General features: G+C 53.7%; 1 protein-coding gene across 1 annotated transcript in view; it reads right to left on the reverse strand.

Moving 5' to 3' along the window:
- The window catches only part of XXYLT1 (xyloside xylosyltransferase 1), a 37,969-nt gene that overhangs the window by 13,524 nt on the left and 10,388 nt on the right, over positions 1–14,057 (reverse strand). The window contains exon 3 of the mRNA XM_082486826.1: positions 2,372–2,504. Within this exon, the coding sequence (XP_082342952.1) occupies positions 2,372–2,504 (133 nt within the window). The remainder of the gene's footprint in view (positions 1–2,371; positions 2,505–14,057) is intronic.

Consider the following 14,057-nt stretch of genomic DNA (forward strand, 5'->3'; position numbering starts at 1 on the left):
TGCCAGGATAAATCACCCTGGGCAGCACTGGTGAGGTAGAGAGCTGCATGAAGTGGGGAGGAAAACATGAGTGGCAACTGAGAGACCCCACCATCAGCCTGTAACCTTTCTCTGCCCCCACAATCACTTTCCCAACTGATGCTTCAAGCCTGCGCACGTGGCACGTCACACAGCTGGAGCTGGCACCTCTTATTTCACACCTAGAACGCATTTTTATCTTGCTAGAAGTATAAAAATAGCAAAGATTATTTTTTTTTTTTTAACAAAGACACTCAGGCTTCATCAACTTGTGTTTTTGCCTGGAAAACCTTTTAGCAGCGAGGTGTGAGCCCCGCGGGGCAGAGGGCTCGGTAGGAGGGCAGGCTGGCGTTTGCACAGCTCGCCCCGCACCGGGTGATCTGGCGACAAAAAGGATCAGGAACTTGTTTTCACATGAAGATCAAAACAGCACAAGAAGAAAAGCACAACATAGCCCAAAGTGACCCAGAATGTCAGAACTACAACAACAGAAAGTTCAGCCCAAAAATGCAGCCTGTGAGGGCTGTTATTGCTTGGCTTGTTTGTCCCCACCATGGGCAGCAGGAGGGGGGAGAGCACGGCCGGCTCAGGTCAGATATTCAGTGCTCAGCCCTGCAGTCCCGTGCCTTGTCCCCTGCCGTGCCAGAGATCTCTCCCTCCAGTGGAGCACCCTAAAGCTTAATTCGGTCCCCTTCAGGTGTGCCTAGTCCCACAAACCACATCCAGGCAATGGAACACCATCCCCACTCCCTCGCTATGCGTGCAAATAATGCAAACCGAATCCCTGCAGAGGCAGATTCCACCATGGACTAATTGCAGGCAAACAGACACTTAATTTATCCCATTACAGGCTGCAGCACTAACAAACGGGATCTGCCCTGCTGGGCAGCGCTGACAGTCTGACACGGCCCCACCACCACAATCAGCTGTCACCGCTCCCTCCATCCCACTTTAAGCTCTAAGGATTGGATATGTTCACGGGGGCTGGATTTACCATTCTGGGCACTAAAATCCTACCAGGATACCCAAAGTGGACACAGGAGCCCTCAGTGCTCCAAGCGTCATGCCACCCTATGGCGATGCAACCTCAGCATTCACTTTCCTCTGATCCTAGCTCTCCCTGCTAAAGTCACAAGCCGGGAGGGAAGGTGACACTTCTGCCATGGGCACAGCAATGTCTTTTTCCAGCTTGTGAACAGTGCTGATTTCTGCAGTTTGAGCAACCAGAAATGCTCTCGTGAGCATGTTCTCAGCTGGCTTGGGCTTCTAGAAAATGATCAGTGGTGATTAATGACCATCAATCTCCTGCTGGTGAACTTCTGTCTCCACCCTCATCCAATCCAGATGCACATACAGCAGGAATGGTTGCTCCAGATCTTTGCAGCTCAGCCTTTGCCCAAGAATGCTGCTGGACATGTCTTAGGAAGTTCAGTTATTGATCTCACTAGTAAGGCTTCCAGTAGGGAAGGAAAAGACATACAGACCTCTTAAGCTTTTTTATCTATCTCCAAGAACGTTTACATTAAGATTAGCAAATCTAGCCAAGCCATCTCAGACGCTCAAACTCTGCTCAGCTGAGACACCATTAAGGCATCCTGAGTTGATGATCTGATTCACCCTGGATTAAAATAAAACCAGAGGTTCATCCTTGGAACAATGCAGGCTGAACTATAACAATTTCTTTAAGCACCAGCCTGGAAATACCTGTGTCCCTCAAGCCCACCAGTGGTCCATGAGGGGGAAGAGCTGGGCCACCCCTCAGTGTGCCACTCCCACCGCTAGCTACCACCACAATCGGCACCGGCTGGTGGACCAAGGGTCTGAAGAGTAAGTGACCATGGGGCTATCCTGATGTTTGCAAGCCTAGGTCACCAACAGAGTTGCCCACTCAGTCTTTCCTGGGCGAATATTTATTCAGCAGAAGATGCATGGACACTCCAGGGACCCAGAACCTCACTGTTGCCCAAACTCAACCCCTCCTCTCTGCACTGTTCACAGCCAAAACCTCTAATCCCCTGACATACAAACTGATGCTCCAGAATGCAATCACAGCATGGCTGGGCAAATACACCTCTAGCAGATATGCTATAATCTAGGTATGGATTTTGGCACCGATGACCAGGAACTTGGCCCTGAAAGCCTTTTGATGGTGCGTGAGAACGAGGAAACCACAGTGACACTGTATACTTTGTTCATACCGACCTACAAGTTTCAGATTAAGTCCCCGTGCAGGGATTAAAGCAGGAAGACTGCTTCCCCCTTGATTTTCTTACAAAGAGCAACCTGAGTTGAAGAGAATTCACGCCAGCCACCCGCTGCCCACCCCATGCTCCCCACGGGGAAGGGGCTGTACCTGTACACTGGCTGCATTTCCCTGGCAATCCCAATGACTGCTCCCTCTGGGAAGTTGTCAAACTCATCAAACAGGTCTCGGATGTTGGTCTTGTACTTCAGGTCCAAGTCTACCTGGATGATCTGTGTTATTTCTGAAAGCACAAAGAGGGAAAAGTCAGATATATAAGACAAAATTGTAACCAGTGATTACCAAAGACTACTTGACGAATTACACCCATCAAGGATTTGGTGCAATCAGCCCAGTGGGCAAGACTCAGCCAATTGAGGGCAAACACAACCCAGCTGCAACCTCTCCATAAAGCTACCAACCTTCAAACATCACAACAGCATTTACCACTGCGTATTTCAGACACGATTTACTCCAGAAACCATTTATGGTGACCTCCTGCTTCTATCCACTCCCTCCTTCCTTCCAAAAGCCTGGTATTCCATACGATCGACAAAAGCAAGAGGTAGCTTCCACCCAGCCTCTCCCTTTCTGGAAGTGCTTCTGGCAGGAGCAGCCACACAAAACCCCATGCTCACCTTCTGCTGCCTACTTCTGGGAACAGCTACTAACTCCACGGGCATTCCCCAGCTCCAGCCCACAAAGCATCCATCCCTGCCTTGACGTATCAGAGCAATTCCCACCACAGACAACATCAATAATTCAGTCAGCCACCTGACACCCTCAGTAACACCTGCACAAACTCTTTAGCTGCCAGCAGCCTGACAGGGGCTTCCCCGAGGGCAGAGATGACAGACCCCTGTCTGCACAGAACTGCTGGTGGTCTGCGGCAGCTTGGAAAACTTTATTATTGCTGGTGGTACTCTGTCAGAGACAAAGAGGGTTGTGCAGACATGCAAGCATCTTCCACTTGCAGTAGGAAAGTCAAGAGTGAGGAGAGGCTGGAGAACATCATTATCAAGGCCAGACCTGAGTTCATTAACAGGGCCAGGCCCCTGCCTGAATTCACCATAGCCTCCTCTGCAGCACACAAGATCAATTGAAGGCAATGTAGCTTGGGAGAAAGTGCAGATGTGCCTCGTCAAGACTGCTTTTCCCAGATGGATCTGGGGATGTTGTATGGATTGCAGCAGGCCAAGTGGAATGCAGGAAACGCTATGAGAGATTGGACCACCGGATGAGTTCCCCCAGCCCCATGCACAACCACGGTCACCTTCTGGCCAGCCAAGTTCAGCCCTACTTGGGGACTGCGAGCAGAGTGGAGCCACCACTATTTATATGTGTAATAAAAGCCAAGAGCAAATTGGCCAGGTTGCTTAGCACTCGGCACTAATTTGACTGTAAAGACTCTGTTGACCTGCTTGGGCCCCACTCACCGTGTGCAGGTGCTGTTACAGCTTTGGGCAGGCTAGATGTGCGTGTCACCACTGCCTTCACAGAAATCAGCAAACAAGGCCCTCAGCCTTCCTCCTGCCCAGCACTTGCAGGCAGGAGGACGAGCCCAGCCCGCCCTCACCCTCTGTGGCTAAAGGCAGGGTTTCCCATCAGGCTGGCATTTCTGCAGCGCTGCTCACGCTCCAGCCTTCACACCACCGTGGTTCCTCACCCCCTCGCGCCGCCATGCTCAGGACAGGCTGCTGGCTATCCCTGCTCTGCTGAGAGCAGGAGGCAATTTCTCTGTTTTCAGCCCCCAAAGCCACCACTGGGACTAGAGACCCAGGGAGGCTGAGAGCAGCCAGGCACAGGCAGCTATCCTCCAGCACAGGAATGCAGCTTTGCCATTTCAAATGCATTCATCACTTGGTGTTTGTGTATCAAGCAGACGCTGGGCTGTACAGCAGCTCTGAATTTTTTGCAGATCCTGCACTAATCTGGGGCTCTTGGCCACTGGTCATATCTACCACGCTGTCCTCATTTAAGAAGGAAAAAGCCCTGTGAGGTTAAGCAAGAAATATACTGCTTACTCTGCGAAGCATCCAAGCAGAAATATAAATCAAGGAGAAACAGTATCTAAGCTACAACCTGGGCTGTATCTCCATTTATTTTTTTAACATCCATCCCTCTCTATTTGCTAAAGGGAAAGGCCACACTCCCTTCAGCCGGCAGTACGGCAATCCCCAGGCCTACCTAGTATTTACCACCACCATAATCCTCTGTTTGCAAAGATTTAAAACCCAGGCGTAGTAATTCACTACAGGCTAAAGCAGGTCTTGACCTGAAAGCAATTTCCCTCAGCCTTCCTAACTGCCTCAGAAATCACTAGCGCAACTCAAGCAGATGAATAGGCAGAGCAGAGGATTTCTGCAATGGGGAAGGAGACATGTAACCCAAAGACCCCAAGCCTCCCCAGTGGTCCATAGTGCAGCAGTGCAAAACCCCAAATCCTTAATGCTACTACACTTGAGAATATCCGGACTAGTCACAAAAGTCCAGGGTGAGGAGACCCAGATCCAGGGCAAGGAGACCCCGAACTACAGAAGCTCAGCCCAAGAGAAACGGAGGGGGGAGCCTGAGCCCCCTGAGGCACTGCCGGAGATGAGGAGAGGGGATGGGGTTCCCAGGGGATCCCAGCATAGTTCTCCCCAATGCACAGCAGCCTTCTGACACCTCATCAGGTCTCAATTAAATCAACCGCAAGGCACGTCATCCAATTGTTCTCTAAAATTACAGATGAGCATTAACTGCAATTAATCACAGTGGAGAATGAAAGCTGAGCTTGGGGGAAGCTCTACTCCCAGCCCTGCCTGCTCCAGCACCAGCACCCTGCATGGGTTCCACGCTGTGCTGGGGAGCCCCCCAGGAAAAACTCACTAACGAATTACACCCAGAGAGCACAAAGCACTTTTCCTTTTCCTTTTTTTTTTTTTTTTTTTATTTTAAAGCAAGCATGAACTGCAACACTGAGACAAAAATGAGCATGGGTGACATTAAGTGCCACTTTGCCAGATGCAGCTTGCACGGATAGATGAATGGCCAAGATGATTTCTCTGCCTAGGACTGGCAAGGGGCCAGGCAGTAATATTTATGATGTATCATGCTCTTTTGCCCTTTTACCAAGCGCTTTGTCCTGGCTGTCAGGACAAAGGGGTGGAGGAATCGCATGCTGTCTTAGGCACAAACTGCTTGGAGGGGCCCAGCTGGAAATATGGGAAAAGGCTGAAAGTATTTTGCTCATCAAGTGAGTTTTCCAACTTTGCCATACTGTATATATCCTCTGCTTTGTTCAACTCCAGCTCTTCCAGCCATGTGTGTAAAGGGGAGCTATGCCACTCAAAGCGGAGATTAACTCCATCAGCAGTGACAGCTTTACAGCCCAGGCTGGCCCTGTTTAACACTCGTAATGTTTTACTGCAGCCTCGTACCAGCAGCTGCAGCAGGCTGCTCTCCGGGCTCAGCTCAAACCCTCCCTCCAGCCACATCCAGAGGAGAAAGACCAACTTAAGGGATGTGTGATCCCGCAGCAGGGTCTGGGGTGCTGGAAACAGGAGAGAAAGCCAGCACCTGTGCCCAAATCACCTTGCACCAGGGCTCAGCTGCTGAAGAGAGGGAGAATCAAGGTTATCTCAGAGCAGGACTCCAGAGAGATGGTGGTGCAGATCCCCTCTTGTGCGGTTGCGCCCTCCTTCCCCCAAGAGCCTCAGCCCGGCAAGGGTGCACAGGCAGGCGGAGGTCACTTCCCTGTGCCCTGCTGCCTGGGACCCGGCAGAGCCACCCCGGGATGCGGGCAGGTACCCCGGGTGCATGCCAAGGGGCCCAGCAGGTTGCCTGGATGCTCTGAGTGGTGCCCAGGAGCCCCTCTGGCAGTACGCAGCTTCTGCAGCAAGTGTGATGGCACTTCCCAGGAGGCATCAACCTCATGGCCTGCCCCATGGCAGATCAGGGACAGAGCTGGATGGGAGCAGGCAGGCATGCAGTGAGCTGGACCACCCCACTGACATGCGGTGCGAGCCTTGGGAGCAAACCCCTCTTTTCAGAAGTCAGGCGGGAACAGGAGCGAAGAGGCACAGGGAGGAGAAGCACTGCTTTGGCCGACCCAGCCAGAGCTCTGGGGAAGCTGCGCAGCAAGCAACCCTGCAACAGCTCTTACACCTCCAGCCCTTCTTGACCTGCAGCTTACGGATGGGCAGCCTTGAGCCTGCCCATAGGCTAGGACTACTTTCCTCTAGCCTGAGTTGATGGGATGGCCTGCAAGAGATTTAAACAGTGGACTTAAAACTACAGGAAAGGGAATGGATGGCGGGTCAGAATGACAGGAGACGCGAACGCCGGAGCCTGCACAGAGCCTGGGGGAAGCTGCCAAGCACATAAACCTGTGGGCACAACTCCCTTGGCTGCTCTGTGAACACCAGCTGCCAGCTGGAAACCCGATGGGAGTGAAGGAGATCTCCTTCTTGGCTGTTTGCCTTTTCCTGCTCTGGTGCCCTTGCCACCAGTGAGTTACTACCTCTCCGGTGCTGCAGGCAGCCAGGGCAGAGGCAGGCAGCAGCAGCATGTACTCCCCATGCACAGACAACGCTGACACCCTCCATGCGCAGTCAGGGCATCCACAGGTCACCTAGTGATGCCCAAAACAGTCTCTGGAATATGGCATGCAATTTGAGAGGCTCCTACGTGAGCTACAAACCTCCTGGTTAGCAGGAACCCCTGGGCACAGGTGTGGGGAGCCCAGGGTGGTTCACCAACTGCGCATTGGGCTCTAATATTTAGACAAGGCAGACAAGCACGACCCTGCAGCCCCACAGCCTGGCCTCTGCAGGCAGCACAGGCTGTTCTGCAGGCAAACTCATTTACACTCATCCCAACAACTTTCTCTGAACGAGGGTTGCTACCCTGGCAAAGCTGAGCCCAGAGGGCAGGCGCAGGGTTGGGGTGTAAGCGCTGGCCTCGGCTCCAAATCCTTTTCATCCGTACAAACGGTGCCAGACCTGGGGCAGAGAGACGCCACCACCAGCAGCCACTATCACTCTGCAGAGAGGGGAAAGGAGTGAAAATAATAACTTGTGTCCAGGAACAATCAGCAAAACAGAGAGATGCCATCACAATGCAAAGGGCAGACCATCAACGGGCTTGTGTAGGCCCGAGCTCAGCTCCCTCCTCAGAGTGTAAAATCCTGCCTCCAGCTGGTCTGGCAATGGAGCTGCTGCAGGGAGCGGTGGGATGGCAGGAGGGGACAGGCCACCACCCTCCCAGGCTGCACTGTGCCCAAACCTCAGGCACACTCCTGAGGAAGATGCCTGTCACCAATGCTGGTGGCGATCTGGCTCTGTTCCTGACACCCTCTGCACTGGTGTGTCTACCTGTCTTGGCAAACCTGCTTTTAAGGACCTAAGTGCTCTGGTGCACCACACCAACGAGAAGAGACTCCTCCGACATGTATCAGATGGCAGCACCCCGATCTCCCTGCCCCTCCTCTGCATCCCAGCAGCGATTTCTGGGGCCAGAGGCTGGTGTCTTGCACCCATGCAGAGCAGAACAGGTAAGCTCAAGGAGGACGCCACCGGACTGCTGACCATGCCTCGCATGCTGTGCAACCCAAGCATGCTGCTTTGCCTTTCCCCGTGGGGCCAGCAGCAGTGAGTCCTGCAACACAAAGATGCAGAAGCCCTCTCCATCCTTCTGGAGACCATGTAGGGGGCAATAGCCTCGCAAGAATAGAGCCAGACAGCTGCCAGATGCTGAGTGGCTCAGAGACCCTCTGCAGGGACAGCAGTGGCTGCAGCCAGCATGGGTGACACCACCCAGTGAAGGGACGGGAGTGTCCCCTGCTGGCTGCAGTTCTGGGTGTTGTGGGGCTGCGGCCAGGGGTCTTAGGAAGGGCCAGGGAACGGCTGTGCATTTTGCCATTTGATCTGAACCCTCAGAAGGAAGACGGCCGGACGGCCCAGGCTCTCAGAGTTGGGGTCAGCAGGGCTGGAGCACTCAGGTCTGATGGTCTGCAAACACTGGGCATGCCTGTACAGCTTCCCTTCCACCTCTCTCCATTGCTCTGAGTTTGGCTCTAACTACCGTTGATTTTCCTTTAGCTGTCTCCGTCACAACAGGGGCGCATCCCAAGGAAACCAGGAGCTGGGAAGGACCAGCACCGACTTTCGGATTGCTGCCCTGGGCAATAAACCTCGTGGAGCCGGGTGGCAGCAGCCCCAGCTCCAGCAGGCAGCGTGCCTGCCGGCAGCAACGCATGGCTCTGCAAAGCCGCCCGCGCTGGCTGTGAAACCAGGTCCCTCCGCCCTCACAGGCTCAGAGGGACTCATAGCCAAGAAAAACACCACTCCCATGGCCAGCACCAAGGCCAGGCGTGGGTGGGTGCAGGGCAGGCAACAGGCTCTGGAGGGTCCCCGCACAACCCAGCGGGCACTGCCCAGCCGAAGCAGCCAGTCGCCCCCGAAAGTCTGAGTTGCAGCAGGGAGCGGAGTGCAAGTGCAGCTATGGTGCCAGGCGGCGATGCCAGCACCACGACAAGCCCAAGTGTGGATATGCCTGATTTATTTACACAAACACACTGGATTCTCCATCCTGCCCTTCGTTAGAGGCTCCCTGTGTTTGGCTTGCCCCCCTGCGCTGCCGGCTGCCCCCGGCTGCTCTCCCTCCTGCTGTCAGCAGGGCTGTGAGCAGCTTCCTCTCCAGCTGTGTGCTCCCCCTGCCAGGACTTATTTTCTGCACAGATAAAGTCTCACCCTCTGCTTTTACGATTAATCATCACCGCCCGTGCCGCTGACCCCAACAACACCGGAGAGCCTCGCCCAGAGGAAGGCAGCCCAGGCAGGGGCACGCAAGCATGACACCCTCTGCAGAGCTCACTGCCAGCACATCAGTGACCGCGGGGGACTGCAGGCCCCCTCCCCAGGACCTGGTGCCGCTCTGGAGTCCACCCTCCCAAGAGAAGACAATCCTACAAAGCCCTGCACTGGTGGGGCTTGCCAAGGTGCAGACAGCTGACCTTCCAGCTGCCCACTTAAAACACAGGTCTTCGCCTCTGCCATGCAGTCACAGGTCCCCTCTGCACCCCAGGGCAGCCTAGCAGCCCCCCTCCCCATAAGCAGCCTCCGCTCCCTGCAAACAGCATGCCAGGGGAGGGCAGGAGGCAAGGGGGGATGTGCCCAAGCGCCCCAGCCTCTAACTACACCACAACACAGGTTTCTGAGCCACCAATTAGGCACCCAGCGGAGCAGAGCAGCGGCTTCTGCACAGCATTTCCAGCCTATCAACTAATTAAAAAAATTAGGCTGCCTGCCAGAGACAGATGACAAATCATCACTACGACCCACACAGGGCAGGCACCAGGGTGAGCCCAGGGGTCTGGTGCAGCAGTGATGGCCCCGGGTGCTGACAGCAGCATCGCTCTGCTCGCCTTGCCTGACACCCCACAGCCACCTCCAGAGGGATGGGGAAGACTCGGCAGGAGATGGATGCGGTTTGTTCCAGGAAATTAATTTTTCCTGTGCATCCAAGTGTCTCCTCGTAATCCATCAAGGTCTGAGGGACTAATATTTAATGGTGCTCAACACCTTGGCTCTTAACCGGACTCCAAGGCAGAGACATCGCTTAGCACGCGACAGCTTGCAGGATGGAGCTGTTAAGTGCTGCTTGCTATGTATTTAATATATGGTGCTGCTGGGGGAGGAGTGTGAAGATACTTTTTGGAGCTGGAGGAAGAGCAGCAGGAAACCTTATAATCAGACAAAATAAGGTCTAATTCCAGGTTGCCATAAATTACAAAGCAGTGTGGATGGAAAGCTGTGAAATAATGAGTGGGTGAGATAGAAAGGGAAACCAAAAAGAGATACAGGAAAAATAAATGCATTAAGGTAGATGAGCTTACGTCCTGATTAACTGCAGGGGCTGGCTGGGGAGGGAGGAGGGCAGCACCCATCGCAGCACCGGGTGCTGAGACCCTGCTGCTCTGCGGGGAGGGGGGAAACAGCCACACGCGCCTGCCCCGGCCTGACAGATCTAGGACATCTAAAAATAATTGATGGTGGCACCGCAGCAAGGGGCGGCCAGTGGAAACGATCAGAAGCGACACCACCCCTGGGGGCTGCGGGTTGTGCTGGCCCCCAAGGGCAGCGGTGCTGCAGGAAAGGGGCCTCCGCCATGTCAAGGCTCTTGGGGGACTGCCGGGCACCCGCCAAGCAGCATCCACGTCCCCCTCATGGCAACAGCCTTTCCCCACGGCTCCTCCACAGCAGGGCTGAGGCCAACGGACTCTCCTGCCAGGAGAGGAACACCCTGCAGGCAACTGGACGGGGTTAGTGTCCCATTTCGGCAGGTGAGGACCTCTCTACAAGGCCACAGCCTCCAGCATTTACCTGGGGTGGGCTTATTTAGAGGTCTGGTGTTGCCTCCTCCCAAATAGCACCATGAAAACAACTCCCACAGCACAAGAAGCTCACCCCAGCAAGGAACAATGGCTGGCACTGCTCTCCCTATTGCTCACAAATTCATCACTCCAGCCTCTTCTCTTCTAGCAGGATCTGACATGAATGAGCGCAGCCCAAAGATAGTCTGGGGAAGGAATCTGGCTGTTTTTCACGTGGCTGCAGCGTGAAGCAGGGAGGGAGGTTATGAGAGCACATCAAAAACTATTAATGCTTCCTCCAGCCCTGTAAAGATGGAAACATTTTTGCCATAAAATAAACCCTTCAGCTACTGCAGCATCCCGTGGGAACTGCAGCTTGGGAGCATGTGGCTCTGGGGCCATCTCCCATGACTCCACCGCAGACCCCAATCTTCTGTGCCTCTTTACAACATCTCCACTTTGGTAACGTGTGATCAGGCCTGGAGCATCTGGGACACAGGCACTCTCCTCCCAGCACTCACCCATCCTGCTGCATCTCTGTGGACCCCCGATATGGTGGGGCTCAGCGACAGTGGCAACGTTCAGCCAGCAGGAAAGGATCAGGAGTGACACGTTCTCAAAATGCTCATTTATTACAATGTAAGTTGCTGAGTTTTGTGGGTAGCTGCACCGTGCATCAGGAATTGCTCTGCAGGTGACAGGAGGAAGAAGAGGAGGCGCTGCTCCCCCATCTCCCTCTGTCAGTCCACCTTACAGTCCTCCGATGCACACCTCTTTTTTCATGGTATGACACAGGATTAATGCACCGTAACTCACTGCACACAGGTGCTGTGGAGGAGAAACATTTTGTGTAATCACCTGGCACCCCATGGGCAAACAGAGCCTGACCTGGGCAATACTGCATTACAGACTGGAACACTGCAGCTGCAGTGGCAAATCCTCACGCACGCACACACACCTACCAATTCCTGTTTTCCCCAATGCAATAGATCACGTTTTCAGGATGCTGCCTGCCTGCTTTTACAGAAGGGCACTAGCAGAAGACAGCTACTTGTCAAGGTGCTATTCCAGCAAACAGACGATTTTCCTGACACCTCTCCTTCACCCGTTCCCCTGGCACCCAGGCTCTCCTCCGCCACAGCCAGCAGCAGCAGTGCTCCGGCTGCCTGGCCTCAGTGCAGGCGAGGTGCCCTGAGAAGTCTCTCAGCACTCGCTCCGACATGTCTCCTCCCTGGCCTTTGCCCTCCCTCCGGCTCCGCTCGGTGGGAAAGCCGTAAGCTGATGCTCACAGAGGCCACTGTCTCTGGGCCGGGACTCCCAGAGCAGGCTAAGGCTGATATCAGTTTCGTGGGAGACCGAGCCGGAGCCAGCAGCTGGAGCCTGCTGCAAGCAGCATCAAACCCCAAGTGGCCTGGTCATTAACAGGCAGCTTGGACAAACATCATTATAATCTGGTCTATGTTAATAATCAGTACAGCCGTTGACAATGAGCTGGAGAAATTGCTCCATTCAGAGCCTGAGGCCAGGGAGACCACCGGACCTCCCGTTCGATCCCAGCGTGTCACAGATGTTAAGTCCAGACACCCGCTATGAAGCCAATGGCACGGCTCCTTGCTGGGCAGATCCTTCCCCAGACATGGCACCGCTTACTCACCTGCAACAGCCAGCCATGCTTCCCCCCACCACACACAGCCGCATCCCCCCCCGACGTGCTCCTGCACATCTTGCAGCTTGGGGAGATCCCGAGGCTTGGTGTCTATCAGACAGCAGCTTGAAATGATTTCCCCGTCCGTGAGGCAGCCCAGCACCTAGAACATCCTGCAGCAAGAAGCTCCACAGATCACTGGACTCACTGTTTTAAACCTGCCTCTCACCAACTTTGATGCCTCCCAGTTCTTGTACAAACATCTGCCTTGCATGGCTCGTGGACCACACTGTAACCCCCTCGGCCAGTCCTCTCACAGACCGGAGGGTCCCAATCAGCCAGGTTTGACCTGTACAGAAGCCACTGCTCTTCTCTCAGCCTCTGCCAGGTTTTTTCCAACAGACCACGCTGATAAGCCATACATTTCAGCAACACATAATGATCAGTTCCAGTCTGTTTTCCTTCCTTGTAGCTCTTCATCTTTGTTTAGTCACACAGTAACTCACCCACTTCTCCCACCGATGCTTAGCTCCTTTACGAGCCTCTGATGACTAACCTTATCAAATGAACCCACAGACCAAGCTCCTGAGTCAGTCAGCAAGGCCCCAGGTGCATCTTCATGGTAGAGTACCACCCAGCTCTTACTTCTCTCATCCATCACCTCTTGTAAGCACTGCAAACAGTGATCTTAATAGTTTAGTCATACCTCACCTTACCAATTTCAACATAGGTAATTGGGTCAAGTACTTCCTCACCAAATATTTTCTCCCAAATATTTTCCAACACATCCACTTTCTTACCCAGATTCCTAACACCAGAATAAACCAGACAGGGAATTGGCTCTCTTCCCCTTCTTGGTCCCATGCTTTCAAAGTATTTAGAACGGGCTGAGGGTGAGCTGAACAGCGTTTGCCTCTCTCCCTGGCTGTTAGCTAGACACCTTCTGATGGCTCTTGCTGTCTGCTCTCAGAGCCTTCTGCAGGCACATGGGTCATCTCTGGGATGCAGCAGGTATCAAAGCAGAAGAGAGGCTGGGCATGAGGAGGAACCATCCTGTTCAGGGTTTTCTAAAGAAGCAGAAGGCACCCAATCTGGAATGAAAGTGACTTCTTACCGAATTCCAAATAAATGTTGTAGATCTTCACCTCACGTTACCCTGATATTTTGGTTCTATTGTCAACATTCTAACATGCTGTTGTACTTGAGCTTCTACTTGGTGTGGAATTAGGCAAACTATGGGGTTTTTTTCACATTGCCATTACACAAGTAAGTTTGGACCTCAATAAAAAGTGAGATAACTCAGTATTAGAGAGCCATAAAACTGTTCCAACTGCTTTCCTGGAGATCTCCAAGCTTCCTATATGTATGCTTGTAAGAGAGCCTGTTACCAGAATTAAACATCGCAGTCATGCCTCGTCCTGCTCTGCACTCTTCCCTCCACTGCCCTTGTGAAGACACAGAGCCACATTAGCACTGGCCAGGGGCCCATTCTGGCTGGCACCCCCTCTCCAGGCAGACACGCCGCAGCTCTGCTAACTGTATCCCACCAGCTTTGGGGGAGCAAAGCCTCCTCTGTGTCCACCCAGAGCCGTACCAGGATTAAGGAGTTAGTGCTTCACCAGCACCTGGAAGAGACAGGATGCTGCACAAGGGCTAACCTCACGCACAGCAGAGGCTGGGGGCCCTTTGTATGCTGCACTCATCTCCCACCCTTCAGCAATTCTGCCTCCAGGCTGGGTCAGTCCATGGCAGAGAAACCCCGAGAACTCCCTGACACACTGCCAGGCAGGGAGGAG

The sequence above is a fragment of the Vanellus vanellus genome, assembly GCF_965231255.1.
Source record: "Vanellus vanellus genome assembly, chromosome: 8".
Lineage (NCBI taxonomy): Eukaryota > Metazoa > Chordata > Aves > Charadriiformes > Charadriidae > Vanellus > Vanellus vanellus.